At 42.1% G+C, this 18,479-nt stretch overlaps 1 protein-coding gene and 1 long non-coding RNA gene across 3 annotated transcripts in view; one reads left to right on the plus strand and one right to left on the minus strand.

The window, feature by feature from the left end:
• Positions 1 to 18,479, minus strand: part of LOC115569616 (sodium/hydrogen exchanger 9-like) — a 70,076-nt gene that overhangs the window by 28,450 nt on the left and 23,147 nt on the right. For both annotated transcript variants that reach the window (XR_003981569.1, XM_030397629.1), the window contains exons 8-12: positions 18,085 to 18,190; positions 13,629 to 13,717; positions 12,269 to 12,382; positions 8,292 to 8,403; positions 7,262 to 7,415 (exon numbers count right to left, since the gene is read on the minus strand). Coding sequence is in view for 1 of the 2 variants with exons in the window: in XM_030397629.1 (XP_030253489.1) it covers positions 7,262 to 7,415; positions 8,292 to 8,403; positions 12,269 to 12,382; positions 13,629 to 13,717; positions 18,085 to 18,190 (575 nt within the window). In the remaining variant the exon portion in view is untranslated. The remainder of the gene's footprint in view (positions 1 to 7,261; positions 7,416 to 8,291; positions 8,404 to 12,268; positions 12,383 to 13,628; positions 13,718 to 18,084; positions 18,191 to 18,479) is intronic.
• LOC115569619 (uncharacterized) lies at positions 8,397 to 16,519 on the plus strand. Its single transcript, XR_003981570.1, has 2 exons — positions 8,397 to 10,647; positions 16,282 to 16,519. It is a non-coding gene; the product is annotated as an uncharacterized LOC115569619 (long non-coding RNA).

The following is an 18,479-nucleotide window of genomic DNA, read 5'->3' on the forward strand; positions in this document are numbered from 1 at the left end:
CAGAACAAAGAATATACCAATGAAGGACTGAAGTATTTTTTATCTATTTTCATATCTTCCTCTTATTGTCTCCTTTCCTTATCAGTAGGGGCGAACCGATGCAGGAGCCATTCATCTTTGGAGTCTTCTGATGTATCTTCCATCCAATCAGGTTGACATCTTTTTATTATGGGCAGTGTGTATTTGCCTGTGTACAGGAGGATATGTGAGTGACTTTCCCCTCTCCTTCAGTCGGCTACACCTATATATCAAGGAGGAGAAGGAGGAGGAGGAGGAGGGATGTGTGTGTGTGTGTGGGTGGCCTTATTCTTGTATTACACAGTCCCCACAATTGGAAAAATGTTATCACAGCTCTACTGGCAGATGGAAGTCAAAAAAGAGTGGGCGAGTGTGTAAGAGAGAGCGAGTGATAAGAGGTCAGTGGGGCATGAGGGAGATTGAGCGACATCAGAGACATGGTTTTCCACCCGTCCATCTGTCCACTCAAAACAAACAGGCCAGTCATTAGCAGGGCTCCAGCTGTTACGTCTTAGCCTCCAAGTTTTGAACACTGCTCATTTCTATGAGCACTTACGTAGACACACACAGTGACACACACACAAGCACTACAGCGTAGTGCAAGGTCTCATGACCGGCCGACACTAGTTGCCCCCAAGTAACAACCATGACATATTCGGATATGAGATCATCTCACAAAACTTTAAAGGGGAAATGGCTTGCATGTGGGCTCTATCATCGCTCTCGCTCCATGGACTATGCAAATTAACAAGTTGAAAATTCTGCTGCCATGCCATGCTGGCTGAGGCCGTACGTTAGGCACAGTAGTGCTTTTAGCCAAATGCTAAAATCAACATGCTAAAGAGCTCAAAGTGAGAATGATGACATGCTGATTATAAGCAGGTATTGATCAGGTTAACCATCCTTGTTAAGACTGTTATTCTAACATTCTACTAGCCAATTAGCCGTAAGCTATTATCTCTGTTTTCTGTTAGCTATAAGCTATTACCTCTTTTAGCTGTTTGCTTTGGTAGCTGAGATTTTGTAATATCTTTTAGCTGTTTGCTTGGTAGCTCTATCAGCACCATACACTGTAAGCAATTAGCTTCATTAGTTCATTACTCTGTGGTTCACTGGCTGAAACTGCTGACAGCTAACTAGCTCTCCTTCTGCCATTTTCAACATGGGTTCATTGTTCATTCAAACTTCTAGATATACTTTTTAAGATATTTCACACTCAGCCTGCTGGTGATACTATGATGAAAAGTCAGAGGATCACAGATATCAGTATGATTCATCCACCATGAAAGACTATACAAAATTCCATGGGCATCTGTTCAATAGTCTTTAAGATATTTCTGTCTAGACCAAATTGGAGGAACGACCACCTGTCTGACCTTGCTACCAATACAGCATACAGCTGTATATGCCCTTTGCTTGACATTAACCAAGCACAGAAAGCAAAAATGTTATTCAAATATGTAGCAAAGCGATATATTGCAGTAAGCACACAGCAAAGGCATAAGACTTTGTGATTACTACCATACATTTAAAGTTACTGCTACCACAAAAAAATAGATAAGCACATGTTATGCCAGAAGCAAAATACAACTATTAGTCTGAGTTGGGCTGAGGAAAGATAATGATATTCAAACTGAAAGGGCTTGAAGAGGACATAACTGGCCAACGTTCAAAGCTGAGGGGCCCCCAGACTGCTCACTGTGACACGGTCTCAGATCTCCCCAGGGGTGCCCTGTCACCTCCAGCCCTCATCAAAGCCAATGAGACAGACCGAGACTGAGAACCGGCAGTGTGACATTGCGTGCGTGTGTCTGAGTCTTCGTGATACGGCTTGGGCATAGAGGTACATGGGCATAAGAAAAAGACAAAGACAGAAACAAATAGAACACTGAAGAATGGATTCTACTTTACACTTTGACATGTCGCCATTTGTTATAATTTGCTGATGTGTTGCAGCTGACTGGTTGTGAGGCACTGTCAATTTGTGACACTCAAGAAATATGAGACTATATAATTCATTAGTCTATATTTTGGGCATGTTACTGATTCTCAGATTTGAATCACACTTGACACTCAGTTTGAAAAGCTTGAGTGTACTTTAGAGAATATTGTGCATATCACATCAACACATATACCAGGTGTCCAATTACAAATGGTGGTTCTGAACACAGAAATGTACTTAGGGCTGTTTTCCACGCTGATGCAAAGCTGGTAGAGGCACAAATTCGGGCGGATTGCCAATTTCATCAGGGCACAAGGCAACTTTTTGCCCTCTTGGCCCTGTTTGTTTTCATAGCTCCAAACAAGGGTGGAGAACTCCGGATAAACACAAGCAGTCTGTGTATGTGGTGGGGTGCACACACAAAAACCTATTCAATGTTACATAAAACTGTTTTATGCATGTTGTTTGCCCCTAGCAAACGTTGATAATAAGTCTTTTCCAAACAATAAGCAATGTGACAATTTAGCCATTTTAAAAAGGGATGTTTGGCATTTTAAAGATTCTATCCAATAAATCCTTTTCAAATCAATTTGGGATCTCGACCCGTCCAGAGACTTACATCATGTGTTGAGTTGCATTGAGCCATTTTGTGCTTTAAATTTGTTTTTTTGTGTTTTAAAACAAGTCCCCCATCTATTACAGTCTTTTAGGAAAACGCTGATATGATGTTTTGCTCCAGAAACGTTTCTGGACTATGAAACATCACAAGAATTTCCACCGGCATCGGGATGAGAGACAATAAAGACAACATTTGACATTTTTTGATGAACTTACTCTTAAAGAATGTACATATTGTCACTGTTGACAGTCACAAAAAGTAAAAATATTTACAGTGTATCAGGACAAATCGGGCTCGCATTTCATCTTCAACATATACATACTGTACAGCACAGATTTATTTTCAGGTAATAATAATTGCTGAAATAAGCTAATATAATTCAGCTGATCAGCTACAAGCAAAAATCCACTAAAACCTCTCTATATTGATAAAGTGTTGCTAATTCTGAACAGTTCATTAGTTGGTTGAGCTTGCAGTTGCACTTGAATGATTTAGGTTTGTTTTTTTTCCACCATTAGTTTTCCCATTATTTCTTCCACATTGGACTAGATGGGTATAATCTGCTCCAAAGTTTGTATTTGCCTCCTGCGGAGCAAAACGACCATTAACTGACAAGTGTGTGGGTTTGAGCATGGGAAAGCAAATGCCCGGGAGATTGGTGTGAAGCAACAAGCATGACAATGCAGAGGAGCAGCAGAGAACCGGGGAGAAAAGAAAAACGGCAATTATCCAGTTTCATGGTGTGTTGCGTTTGGATATATCAATAATTACTATCAATTGCACAATACAGGAAAATAGTATTTTCATTACTGTATGCAGTTTAGTGAAAATAATCACTTTATATCGCGGCGCCATGATGAAACTCTCAAGTGTGGGCAATAATGCACCTTGAAATTGAGACTGAAATAGAGAGGAAAAGAGGAGAGGCAGACAGTCTGGGCTTTAGAAGCACATTTTGTCTCGCGTTCTGAAGCCTGCAAGTCCGAAGGTAAGGCAGTATTTATTTTTTTTACTCATATCCTTTGAGCCTCAACCATCTATCGAAACATAAAGCACGTGAATTTCACATTGCAGTCTGACAGGCAGCTCACCTCTCTCAGCATTTCTGTGTTTGTGGCAGTGAGAGTCTTAAGATAGCTGAATACTGGGACAAACACGACCACAGTACCTTGGTATGTTATTTCATTTCAGCCTCACTTGCAAAAGATCGATTTTCTTTTCCTTCTTGAATTCTGGTGCCCACTTTGTGGTTGGAAACTTTTTTTGCCTGTTCCCCTCTAGATTATCTGGTAACGCTGGGTGGGATGAAAGCGATAAAACCACCGTACGTACCACATTGATAAAAGGGAGATTCTACCTTTCAGTCAGTTTTTCTGTTTGTGCATCTGTTTGCGCTGATTGACCTTTTGCCCACTCTAATCTCTTCAGGTTTTGCATTTCAAATCACTGGCAGACGAATAATCATCACCGCTTCCTGTCTTCAATGTGTGAAAGTGCAGTCTGGCTTACTTTACTGCACCCACACACAAACACCCAGCATCTATTATCTGTGATGCCAGCTTTATTCAACAAATTTCACAAAAGTGGAAACAAAAGACTTTTTACTGCCTCTTTGTATTTCATTTGATGCCTGCAGTTGTAGGTCTTTTGAGGTAGCTATATGGGTTAAAAAAAAAAAAAACTGTACCAGAGTAATTTCACATGGAGTACAACTTTCAAAGACTCCTTCTCAAAACCATTTCAGAGATGGAATGGAAGTTAAATTTGCTCCAGGTGAGGAGATGTAATGTATTATTCACCGAAAATGCAGTCTTTCAAAGTTGGTACTCGCCCCTTCACTTCATACAATCAGATGAAGGAAGGGAGACGAGGAGCGAAGCAGAGGTGGGAGTTTGGGAAGGGAGGAAAACAGAGCTATTCTCTGAAACATGACAACCCTGAAGGCTCGACGCAGTGTACTGTGATGGACTCCAGAGACGGAATGAATACACTCAAAGACAGAAGTGTCATGGGGATATAAATGTGCAGTCAAAGGCAGCCGCGTTATTCAGGACGGATATCGACAGGTACTGTATTCACACAGTGTATACATGGAAGGAGGATGGGTGTCAAAAACTGTAAAGATGTAAAGGAAAAAGGTTTCTCACAGTGAATAGTAATGAAGATTTGAGCTTATGCTGTATCCTAAGGGCTGAGAAACGTTTAAAAAAACATGTGACATAACTTAAAGGCCCTGGATACCTTTCTTTTTTTAATCAGCTATAACTGGGGATGCACTGATTTATTGGCTGAACATACGTTCACGGACAACATGGCTGACTTTCGCCAACAAATTAGATGAAAATCACTGAAAGCAGCGGTGGCATGTCTATCTGTTGTTTCGCAACCATAAGCGATTATCTCATGACATCTTTGCAATCGGTTTGTAAAGCTGTTCGTATGGAAAACAATATTATCATTGGAAGGGTGGTTTTATAGCAGGCTCCACAGTGTTAAATTATATCTTTCATGTGAAATATGGTTATATAAATGGTTGTTTCATAAGTTTGGATAATCAAATGTGAGCTCTTTCAGGGATTGCGTAATAAAGGGCTGACTGACTTCAAAACAGTTCAGTTATTCGTGTTACAATGAAGAAATCTTTGTGTCCCTGACACAAAAGAGGGAAGAACAACAAGAAAAAGCATCAATATCGGCATCACCGGCTGTCAACCAAAATGTTACTTTTAATAAATTTGATAACTGTCAGCACTGAATTTCTGGTCGGTGAATCCGCAGCTATCAGTTGTGGGCTCCTCCATGGAAAACATCATTTTCTGCTCACCGTTTTATGTGACACATGTTTTTCGCTCTCCTCACTTCTTTCATCTGGGCTGATCAGAATATAGTTGTCGACGGCTGTTGTTTATGTTCTCTAGAAAGATTTCTTATACCATTTTTAAAGTCTTTGTCCCCTTAAAAATGTGTTTTTCTTAATATTACTTCATCTGGATGTTTGACCTTCGCAGTGCAGAATGATGTCGCAGCAGAGTTTGACATAAATGGCTTTCTTTGCTCACCCTCAAACTCCTACAGACACATCTCAGTACATACAACTGTGTTTTTATAGCATCAAAACTAGTCTCGAGGTTTCTACTGAGACTTATTGTATATTCATAATTTTGGCTTTTTATTAAGTGGGAAGGAGTGAATATAACTTCAATACCAGATATATTTGTGTGTGTATGTGTGTTATTATTAATATTATTCCAATAAGAGCATTTTTTTTAATATCTTGAGGGATGTCTGGAGGGGATCTGTAACTTTAAGAAGTTTTCAATGTTTGTTTGAAATATTTGAAGATTTGAAGCCCTGTTTTCTCGAGATTTAAAGACAGGCAACAAAGGCTCATAAACGCATCATGACGCAGGAGTCAGTGGGTGTTTAAATGCTGTCAAGTGTAGAGGCAGGGTAGAGAGACAATAACAGAAAAAAACATTCAAACTTTATTCTTTTTATAAATTACTGGCTACGAATAGTGAGTCACCCTTTGGGGTTTCAGACAGATTTTACCAGCATGTTGGAAGTTGTTTACGGTTTTGGTGAAGATAGGATCTATGAACAACAGAGCAACTGACACACAGCGAAAGTGTTTGAGGAAACAAATCTAGGGCCTGGGGCCATTTTATACAGATATCGGTTCCTCGTCTGGTTCATAAACGTTAGCGTTATAATGAATTGAAGCTTATTTGGCTGTAAAAGCTCAAACAAACAACTTGGCAGATTGAATCACCAAAGCCTATCTGCAATTCATTAACAATAGAGTGGCTTCAGGTTTTGTTTCACATCACAAATTGCTTCATTGTCTGTCTTGTAGCTCTGAGGGAGGACATTTTATTGTTCAGAGACAAGCCAGGGTATGCACTTTTGGATACATTGTATATTGTATGCCTTATCATATTGTAGTATATTTCGCCTTTTTATGTTTCTACTTTTAAAAGTGGATTTTTTTCTTATTAAAAAACTGTGTCTGCTTTCTCATCAGAGCTTTTTTTCTTTTCTTCTGCTGTTCCATTTCTCTTCCATTTCTATCAGGCTTTACTGACAGACACTGGAGACTGAAAAGCACTGCCTTGAAAGACTGTGGGAGTCAATTATACCACTGTGATCTGGGCCATAGATTACATTTTAATAATATAAGTATCTAATTACTGCCATGCATCCTTCACGCCTCTTCTGCACTCCTTAGTCATTATCGCCCACTGGCCTCGAATTACACATAGTATGCAGACTTTAAAAGAAAAAGCATGAACCCGCTTTGTGTTCTCATTATGTTGCCACAGTGTGCTAGTTTGTATAGACAGGTTTACCGCGTGGCAAGCTGCAATTTAATGCTATCTCCTCTGTAACATGTTTCGAGGGACCTGTAGCCCCGCTTTGCCCTGTGCACCAGCTGTGCAAGCCACTAATAGAGGGCAGAGCCCGGGCACACACGCAGAGCTAAGTGCCTGCGTATGGCTGAGCGGCAAAGGGAGGAGGGATAGGCAGAATCCAAACATGCAGAGAAAAGCCTCACAAAAAGCAGTAGCGTATTATGTGAGCTGAATATTTAATGTGAGAGTCTAATTAAGCTGCATCTGTCTGCGTGTGTGTTTGAGAGACTCGGAGAGATCGGTGTCAGTCGGCGAGGTGTTAGCACTAACCTGATGTCCAGACAGCGCAGCATGGGGTCGGCGGCCGTACCCAGCACCCAGATGGTGAAGCCGACCACTAGCAGCGTGGTGGTGAGGATGGTGCGTCTCACTTCTGTGGACGTGTCTCTTGCGGCCAGGCTAAACGCCACGGCCCCCCTCAAGCCTGGGAGCAGAGGAGACAAACAGCTGGATCCATCAAACTAGCAGACAACCAGCTAGATACCAGTTAATTTGAGAGAGGAAGGACTGTTATTGACCAGCATGCACCTCCAAAGAACAAACTTCTAGGCTGCTGCACAGTGGTGACATAATGCTGAAAGCCAAAAACATTTCCCAGAGCAAATCCATGGGAAACTGATAGGGGAGGTGGTGGTGATGGGGGAGTTTTGAAAAATAGCAAGACAAGGGCTTTTTTTTTTTTTTTTTTTTTTTTTTACAAAGAAACCATCTTATGTAAGAGATAAAGTGGGTCAGGCAGGCAGTGAAACATGCTGCTGCTGCACTACCCTACATCACTGCACATCAAACACTCGGTTCCCCCCGCATCATCAAGCCACCCAGTGCTTCAGCCGTTACTCTGGGAGGCTGAAGCGAGCCGATGCTTTATTTACTCGAAATAAAGCGACAAAAATAGAAAAAGCTGAGCGTGAGGTATTTTAAAGGGAAAGATTCATGCAAAAACCTTCTTTTTAATGAGGGTGGTGAATTCTTGTAACGCCTGAGGACGGTGGCCTGTCTTCGTGTCCGACTATCTGCCTTTCCACACATACGCTGACCAACTTGCACGTCTTCCACAGGGGACACATTCTCTCAGCATCCTCGCTAATACCATCAGCTGCAGGCGGTGAAGAGGATGGAATAATTTACAGTTTCCACTGGAAACCGATGAATTGGGGTAAAAGTTTTCCTTTTTCGGTTCCTCGCAGCGACCACACAGAACCCAGTGATGTGGTCAGGCAGAGAGCAAAAATGCTAAATATTGCTACATATGAAAACTAAATCACAGTAAATTATGTTGGCAGGATCTTAAAAGCCTCACCTGCAAACATCATGAAGTGCTGGAAGGTGCGAGGTATCTTGGTTGTGCGTCCCAGGTTCAGGAGGAGTGACAGTGGGTAGATGTTGCAGGCTCTTGATATAAAGATGGAGAGCTGTTTGTATGGAGCTAAGATTAAGGAGTATACACACGGGTTGAAGCACACTCATGAGTAAGCAGGGTTCTTGTTCAATTTATAATTGATTTTAAGATTGTATTGATCACTTTTAAAGCTGGTCTGGGTGTCCAGCAGGAATGTTAACCACCGATGAGCCTGTTGGCATCCAGATCTGCAGACGGGACTCTTCATGCTGTTGCTCTAATCTGAAGATGATTGTGCTTCTGCTATCAGGGCCACTCGGCTTTGGAATGACCCGCCTGTGGAGACAAAGCTCACAGAACCAGAGACTTATTTTTAATCACTTCTTAAAACCCATCGTTTTCAACTTGCTTTTATGTCAAGTCATTTTTTATTGCTTTCATTCATTTTCAGTAGTACGTGTCCATACATTAATGCATGTGTATAGGTCCTGTCTGTGCATATATGTGTATCCCGGGCCAGTGCTTGTAGAATAACAACAGATTTATTTAGGCAAACATAACAGAGATGACTGTGGTGAAAAACTTACTGCAGTAATGCGTTGCAGTCACATAACAGGAGAGAAGGTTAATGAGCGGGGAGACATGGTCAGCAAAGGTTTTCTATTCTTCAGCAAGAACTTTTAAGTTTCTGTCAGCAGTGGCATGCTAGCTATCGTTAACCTCAAGGGGCTAGATTATTTCCCTCATTGGTTGTTTAGGTTCGGCTCAGATTTTAAATCAGAAATATCAAACACTTTTGATATTATTGGGCGGCAGAAAAATGAGTCTGTGAACAGTTCAGGAGGCTTAAAACTGGATCTGTAAACCCCCTCATATTACCAGATAATCCACGCTGAACAGCATGTTGTGAACGGGCTCTGAACTGGTGACGGTTAATTCCATATTAAATACAAAAGCGCAAATTCTTGGTGAGATCAGGCCGTTAAAGTACACCCATGAATATTAAGAGACGCGCACGTGCACACACGCATAAAAAAAGATAATCTCCGAGAATTTCCTGTTTAGGATGCAAACACAGCAGTGTGGCACCAAGCCGAGGCATGAAGCCAATCAGGCTCTGCCAGCTGTCTCTGCCCTCCACACACACTTTGATGTTTCACATAGGATGGCACTGAATGCTAAGTGTCCTGGGCAGCAGTTAGGGAGAGGATATCTGTGCAATTATCGGGGACATAGCTGCCATCCTGGATGCACTTTACATCTTTTGTCAAACTTTCAGAAGAAGTTGCTGTAGCCCTGTATGACCTCCTACGCTCATGTGAGCCTGAAATCCTCCAGTAGGTTGTTATTAGTGGCACCCACGTAAAGGCTATAAGGATTTTTACTCTTTTAAAGAAAATGTTCTTTTGAATTTTGGTGCAGGAAAATCGTCTTTGTAGACAGGTACCTCTGCTTTAGTACCATGGGGAGAAAGGATTTCAGCTATTCTACAGTAAGTCCAAATACGATGCCTGGAATAATAACAGGACCAATATCTTAGGCAGGGGACCTTAGTCTGACAGGGCTATTACTAAAACAGAGCCCCCTCACAGTCAATATTAGATTCTCATGCACCCTATGGATTTTCAAAAGCAATATCCTGCTCCCAAAAGCAGTCATTTCTCTTTATCAAAGGCCTCTGAGCTATTTGAAAGGAGGTAATTAAGCACTTTCATCTCAGCCTCATTTCCAACATAGCCCATCTCCATTGTCACTGGCAAAGGCTGAAAGCTATGGCGATTAAAATCTACTGCGTAACCAAAGAGCGATTAACAGGGCTGAATCACTCGGGCTATTTCATTTTTATAGACACTTTTAGCACTGAACAAGAGGACCGCGACCTCCATTTATTCCTGTTTGCACATCCGGGTCAGCTTCCAGACTGATTTTTTTTTGTTATGGAAGCAAAATGGAGGACAAAAACTAAACAGGCTCTGCGCTCAAGTCAAACATTTTCTCCCTGGCAGCCCCTCGCGCTGAACACAAGAGGACTGAGGACTGGAAAAGGAATCTGCTCGCTCGACTCTTTCCCTGGCTCCTTTGACCCTATGGTGGAAGATGGATTGTAATAATAATTGCCGGCCATCTGGGCACTGGACTGTGAAAGAACAGCTCCTTGGAGTGCGGCCACTGGAGTCTCTCCTCAGGCATACGCTATGGTCATGCCAGCTTTCAGGCAAAGACAATTGCAGCCAGCAGCCCATTACTACCCCTCCGCTCCCTTCGGGAAGTAAAGCTGATGGATACAACAACAGCTGTGGATGAGACATCTGTTATGGTAGTATAACTTTAAATAATTTCCCAGTCTGGGATCATTAAAGTAATTCTATCTATAACTTAAACATGCGGTGACTATCATTAAGGGGATGCTTTTTGATAACGTTACATGTATTGCAGCTGCATTGCATTTTGGGACTGCAGAGACTCCTGTCAGAGAAGATTTCTGCCTGTATGGTTTTTGAGTCTGGGGACAAAATATGAAGTCTGAGAAGCTTTTGCTCTTTGATTCATAGCAATTTTCCCCTCAAATTGATATCTAATGTTGGTGATTTAGAAGGCTATGCTTTTTTAATCTTTCAAACTACACTGACATAGCATTCAGATACATCCAGTTTATTTCAAACTGTCTACTAGGAATACAACCAATGATTACTTTCACTATCAATTAATCTGTCAACTATTTTTCTGATTATTCAATAAACCATTTAGTCAGAAATTATTAAAAACATGCTCATGCTCCAAGAAGACATAGTCTAGTTGCATGTTTTGTTTGAAAACAGCCAAAAACCCAAAGGAATCTAACAAAAATGATATAAAACTGATAAAACCAGTCAATCATTTACAGTTGAGAGGCTGCAACTGTTGACATGTTGGCATTTTGTTTGAAGGATGAGTTCAACCAGAAATGAAGAAATGATTTGTAGTCTAAAAAGAATTTCTGGAGCTTCAGAGCAAAACAGTGTTATTTTCAACTTTGATGCACGGTTTGGGCTCAGTCGACCACTTCAGACTGGTTGCTCCTTAAAGCTTTTAGCTTAGCAGTTGCATTGAAGTTGCAGCTTTAATGCTTTAACTAAGGGTGTAAATAACGTCTTTTTAAACCTATTATAGCATCTAAAGCCTTGGATTATGCCGGACAAGCTGTATGGAGCCACTTTGTGTTTGTTTCGGTTGTTTATTAACATTTTAAAACAAGTCCCCAACCACTTCAGTTGTTTAGGAGAATGCTGCAATGCTGTTTTGTCATCAAGCTCCATAAATTACAACAGCACCTTTTATAGCAGATATTTTCTTTGACAAGTTGGAAACACCATAAAACACAGCAGAAGGTTCCTTCACTGGAGTTTCTAGAGCTAATAAAATTGAATCTTCAACCTCAACAGGGATACGGTGCTTAATCCACTACAAATTAAAGTAGTGTAAGCTTATTTCAAACGGGCAAACATCTTTATTCCACTGAGCTTTGCTAGAGAACAGAAAACAAGCAGCAGAAACAATAATTAAAGGCCTATTTAAATTTATGTTTCATCGGCGTTCCTCGGAGCAAACCCTGCACTGCAGCATCTCCATCTGCAGAGATGGGGATCATGGGAGAGTGACTGGATGGCATTTGCAGAGCTCACCGGATCAAACCTGTACAATTTAAGTGCTGAGGTTTTTTTTTTTTTTAAAGGACTGGGGAAACGACTGCACTGCACTGCAGCAGAGAGGCAAGATAGAAAAGATGAAAACCACTCTGGTCGAATAAGTGGCAGATGATTGTGCAGATAGGGATTATGACAGAAGGTGTGAGAAACAGAACAAAACAAGACAGAACACCATTTCTGTGGTCTGAGTGGGATCCAAAAGGCTGAGCAGCAGGGTGTGATGATGCTCCATCATGTAGCAGAAAAGGATACAAATGCCCCAGAAATGAAGAGGGCTTTGAACGCATGGTGAGGAAACGTCGACAATATGTATCCCATGTTGCTGAAGATGAAAATCTCCCCAAGGAAGCTGAAGGCTTCAAAGAGCTGCAAATTATAAAAGGGATTGAGAAGATCATGAGGGAGAAGGTCATCTGAAATGGGGTGGATGGTGTGTGTGTGTGTGTTTGTGTTTGTGTGTGTGTGTGTGTGCATAGCGGGGTGAAAGTGAAGGACTTGGATCATATCTGAAATGGATAAACAGGCTTAGATTTGTACAAACACGACAAATCCAGCGAGGATGTTGTTCCCTGATCCTTTAAGGTACAAAAATCTACACCACACAGCCATATTGTGATGATGTTTAGCACCACAGGTTTTTATCATCATTTTCCCATTAAATAATTTATTTGACACATTTATGGAAGCGTGTCAAGAATAAAAGTCAGGACTTGGGGAAAAAACTGCAAAAAAACCTTCCAGAATGAACCAGAGAGCTTGGATGTCATTTCCCGTAGATGAAAATAGAATCTGAATGATTTTAATATTTGATTTCTGTTTTTTGATATCAAATATTAATTAAGGTCCTTATGTTGTATCTGGATTAAATTAAAGGCAGATGTTATAATCTTGTTAACGATTTATTAATTTATGTTTTCATCAGTTTCACCAGCTTTGGTTTAACGCTTTGGTAAAAACATAAAAAAAAAGTGATCTAATTGAATAAATGTAACTTTTCCCTGAAGGGCCTCACATCAGAGAGACGAAAGACGTCACACGGAAAAATATTTCTCCTACTAGCTATTCAACTGGTGTCTGCATATGCTGAATCACTTTGTCTTTCCCTCTGAGAGCTGAAGCTGCATGTATAAATCATAAAAATGTAGATAAAGGCATTCTGCCAAGTAAACATACTGCACCATACATACACCATTGACTATTGAATACCCAATCCACTTTATAGGCAGAAAGGTTCGACTGTGTTGCATAGCCTTTTAACAGGCTTCTCTGTGATAAACAGTACGCTCCACTGTATCGCCGATGATGAATAATAAATGCGTAGATGAGTATATGTGCATACTTTTGATTTATTTGCTCCTCTGTGAAGCAGGTACAGTATGACAGTGCGCTGGCCTCCATCTGTGCTCAGCCTTTTAAGAGGATAGCTGGAGACTGGCCTCCCACACAGACACCCACTGGACAACATGAGCACTAATGGCAATTAATGATTGCTTGTGCATGCATGCAAGGCACAAACATTGGCATCAAAAGACGACATGAATAAAGTGAGTAGACGGGGTGGGTGGGTTGATCGGGGGGGGGCCTCAGCCTCAATCATGCTTCATAATCCTACCTGCTTGGTCCTGGTCCTGCCCTCGGAGGATAAATTGTGAACTGTGTACCTCGCCTGGCTCATGCCACAAAACAGCACCGCGACAATACCTGAGAGATAAACAAAGGTGGATGTGACTTTTATGAAAATTCAGAACAGGGAATAGTGTTAAACATCCGCAACATCTGTTAGCTGTCAACAAATTTTGTGCACAAGGGAGTGTTCTGTAGACAGAAGGGAGTCAAACAATGTGCTGCATCTAATTAATACAAAGTAGGCTAAATTGCTTATACATGCACATGTTATGTTGTCAGGATGTGAGAATGTGTATGTTTGCAGAGCCTTGGGGGTTTCTGATGTTGAGAACATGCTGTAGGCGGCCTTTTCTGTCATAAGAAAATGATGTGTGAAAAGAGTCTTATCTGCGTAGTTAAAATCAAAGCAAGTGAATTCACAAGCCAGCCAAAGCCCGACTTCTAGTTTAGCTCACAAACACGATTTTCTAATTAAACCTTGATGTAATGGTTGTAATATGATATATTTTAGCAAAACAATCCATGTAAGGATTGTCCAAAAAGTCAAAGAATCAAGTTGAATCCTCCTGTGTGCAGCTATTTCTGCGTAAAGTATCTGAGACCAGATCAAATCGGCCCAACCCTGGTATCCACCCATTGTCCTGGTTCCAGTGGAGTCCAGCTGTAAAAACAGCTTCATCAAACTGTGCTGTGCAGCCCACTTAAAGCATCCTCATGACTTTGATTCCACTTCTACTCAAGAGACATGAAGCCCTGGAAGTGATGAATGCTAAAGAATGACATCATCGCTGCAGATCCTGCCAGATGCGGAGGAGCAGAAATTACAAAAAAGGCAAACAAGCAAAAGTACAGAAGGGAAAGAGATGCAGACAAAGAAAGGCAGCGCAGTTCCACAGAGAGAGGAAACAGTGTGGGAGTGATTAGGGCCCCTGCTGGTAAAGAGGAGGCTGGCTGGAGCAGGGAGCTGGAATTTGAAACGCAGAGCATGAAAGGTGGGTTGCTGCCGCAGAGGCCATGCTTGCATTGTTGCAGAAATTCAATTTCACATTTCTGCTCCCTCTGCTTAGCGAGAGAATTACAGAGGATGGGAAAATGTGAAATTACTGTGATGGGTAGCAATAGTTAAGAGGACAGAGCTGGCAGTAATAAATACGGCAGCAGAGGAAAGATAGCACCAGTGGTTCAGGCTGCTAAGTGAAGCCAGTCCATTACTCCCTCTCCACCATCCATCTGCACACTAGGATGCTGACCTGTACCTGCACTGTAGCTCCAGTACTCCCTGTTCACTATGTGCTTTCCAGCATTGTTCAACAAAGTCTAATGAAGCATGCCAGCGTGGCAAATCTCCTTTTGGGTTTCCATTTGGTTCAGGGAAAATGACACCATCCTTTGGTTTACATAACACTGACAGAGGCAACACATCATCCACCATCCACACAAAGACTCAACCACACAGGGCACTTGGCAACAGATGAGATGCATCCCATAATGAGCAGTTTTGAGGGGTGTAAGATTAATGATAGCAGGGCTCGCTGTAATGCTGAGGGTCATTAGACGCACCCTCACTAAACTCCGGCAATTAACAGAGACAGAAAGGGCCGCGATTACCAAAGGACACCAGGGAGGACTCCCATCGCTCACTGGGTCACTCCGTATGAGGTGCCGCTTCACCCCAAATGGACCATTAAAGAACAGAAAGCAGTCCACAGATTAGTTCTGTGGGGTTCAATTTTGAAGCAAGATTGCGATATGATTCATTTTTAGGTTACATTACACTGTTCTTTAAATGACTGCACCTGCTTCCTGAGTGTTAAAAGATAGATTGTAAAATCCTATTACTTCTCTATACAGCACTTAATGGTCTCAGGCTTGAATCAGGTCACTTGGGACAGGCTACCTCAGTGTTGCCGGGACCTAAAACCAAGCAAGGTGAAGCCACTTTTAATTTCTATGCTCCCCACCTGTGTAACAATCCTCCTGAATACCTGAGGTCTGCAGTTAGCTTGTTTAAAAATATTAGTTTACCGTGACATTTCAATAAATTCGCCCAAAAATGAAAATTCACCACATATTTTCGAACACTGATTTCGCTGGAAAGTCGGGTGGGTTTTCAAAGTCAACAAACATTTCTGAGGCAGCATTTTCCAAAACAACTTAAGTAGATGGGCAAAATACAACTGAAAATCACATAAAATGTTTCCATACAGCTTGTCCAGCATATTCGAAGTCTCTGGAAGTCCTGGGATTCCAAACTGATTGAATAAAAATGAAAATTTACACCCTTGACATGCGATTGACATTGACTAATGATGCTCATGCACATGGATGTTTGTATTGTTTCTGTGCTGTGCTCCACTTATGTGATGTAAGGCTGGGCGTGGTTTTCCGGTGGGTTATGGTTAGCAGCTTCCTGACACACACACACACACACACACACACACACACACACACACACCTGCAGCGCATCTAATCAGCAGCGCCAGCATACATACCCTGGTCTTCCCTCTGCTTATTGCCAGATTACAAAGTCTACTCTGCATGGTACATGATCGATTCGTCCCTTGTGATTTTTTTGGAGTCTCCCAAGTTTATACTCGTGATCTGAAGTCGTCTAACCTTGCCTCTTGTTCGCTCTCTAGTGAAACCTCTACCCTGGACCGCGCTACGTCCCTACACCACGACCCGGCCGCCAGGACCTCTGTCACCAGCATGTGAGCCACCTGTCCTCACGCACTGGTTCCTTTTAACCTCTACTTGCCCGCTATCTCCACCTTCGTGAGTCACCCTCTCAGCTCCACTGGTACCCCAGCCAGAGCCTGAGCCACCTGCCAACTTAACTGCCTCTGAAATCTAACAAATAAATCCTTTTCAAACCTACCCCCTGTTCTGGTGTCTGCTCCTGGGTTCAAGCAAGAATACCCACTGCTTATTGTAAAATTAATCTCCTCTTAATGTCTTATATTTCATGTATAGAAATATGATTTGTTTTATAGCACTGAAGGTTTCAGGTCAACATTACATATTTTTACTGCTGGCACTGGAAATACACAACAAAAAAGTTGTATCTGCACTAAGAATATCCAAAGCCCTGCATCAGATAGTACTGACAACCAGCACCTAGGCACTGCTGCGGTGTGCCTCCCACACTGGACAGCAGAGTGGTGGTGTTCTTTATAGACAGTGCATCTGGGTCCAATAGACAAAGGTTATGCTATTTCATTAAAACTGTCTTCTCCTCCTCCACAGACCACAGGGAGTTCTACAACATCAGCTGAATGAGAGTGCAATCCCTCTGACACAATAAGGGCAGGAGGAACAACAACATGAATGCATGCACATGTACACTACATTCATATTTCAGGACTACATCGCGACAAGTCGATAAGGAACTAGGTGAGGACGATTCCCGGCAGCTCAGCCGAGTAATTGTTGTTTCTTTCGCACATCATCATTCAAGATTTGAGATGAATCCCTAAACAATACAATACAAATGCAACCTCTACAAGGCAAGAAGGTCAAGGCAGGCTGTACACGAGGTCCGAGCGCTTCTTGACTTAGCAGGAAGCCATAACAACCATATTGCATTCTTGCCTTAGCTATCTGTAGTGCCATCTCCAAACTAAAGGCTGGGACACGTTCAGACAGGGGAAGGCGGACACCATTTTAAAATGAGTTATGGGGGTTGAGCCCAGAATGTGATTGCTACCTGCAGTGCCCTGTAGAGAGGAGGCGGCTTAATACTATCTCATCTGTGCATTATTGAATTGCTACAACACCAAGGACTCCCAGAGGATATGCATGTGTATGTATGTATTTATGTATGTAAGGGAAAGGCCTTCTAATGCTGGTATGGATTTTAATGAGGAAGACATTTCTTTAGGAGGGAATTGTGCAGACGTTCATGTGCGGACAACAGAGAATGTGCACACAACATTCACAGCTCTGTGGAATGCCAGTGACCACAGCAACACCTCGAGCCAGCAGAGCGCTACGATCAACAGCTGCTCGTGCCACTGATGCTGTGCTGCAGTGAGCGAGTCAGAGCATGCAGTTGGAAGGGACACCTGAGGGGAAAGCACTAACATGGCCACACACATAAACACACCCACAACATACAAGGCATAATCAGGGATCACAGACCTTAGAAAAGATCTAAGGACTTTCCAGGCCCAATATTGGCTTAGTCTGAGACACAGATCGTGGTTAACTACAGTTACATCAATGAGAACTAGCAGCCTTTACAGAAGCAGACAGCAGGATATGGCCTTGTGTGCTAACCAAGCTGACCGCAGCTACAGTTAGCAGCATTTAGTGATTGCTCTGATTATATATGCTCCACCTCATTTGTTTTGACAATTTGACAGGTGGCCAATTCTTATATATTGCATCTTTAAATCCAGTTTTTTCAAGGATTTCAAAGGTAACCTCCACACTGAACTCACCTGAAAGTCCACTGGCCTCTGCTGAGAGGAAGCTGCTCCAGGACAGCAGGAAGAAGACTACTGTTTCCAGCAGTGGATTCTCACACAGCCGCGTGAATTTGGTGAGGTGGAAAAGGAGTTAAAGATGAACAAGAAGATGGTCGTACAGTTTTTAACACTAAGACTAAAAAACTGAGGAACTAATTCAAATGTATGCTGTTGCATTTCACTCTCCATCCAGGCAGAGACAGACTGCAGTATCTGAAACTGCAGAAGGTGCTCACTAAGGCAGGGGATCTGCACTATCGAGTAAAGCTTACTGTTCACCGCACTACACACATGCTATTTCAGTTTCCCACATCCTCTCTGGCAATGCTTCCTTGTAAACCATAAAATAAGAACAGGTGGAGCAACAC

Source organism: Sparus aurata, chromosome 19 (assembly GCF_900880675.1).
Source record: "Sparus aurata chromosome 19, fSpaAur1.1, whole genome shotgun sequence".
Taxonomy (NCBI): domain Eukaryota; kingdom Metazoa; phylum Chordata; class Actinopteri; order Spariformes; family Sparidae; genus Sparus; species Sparus aurata.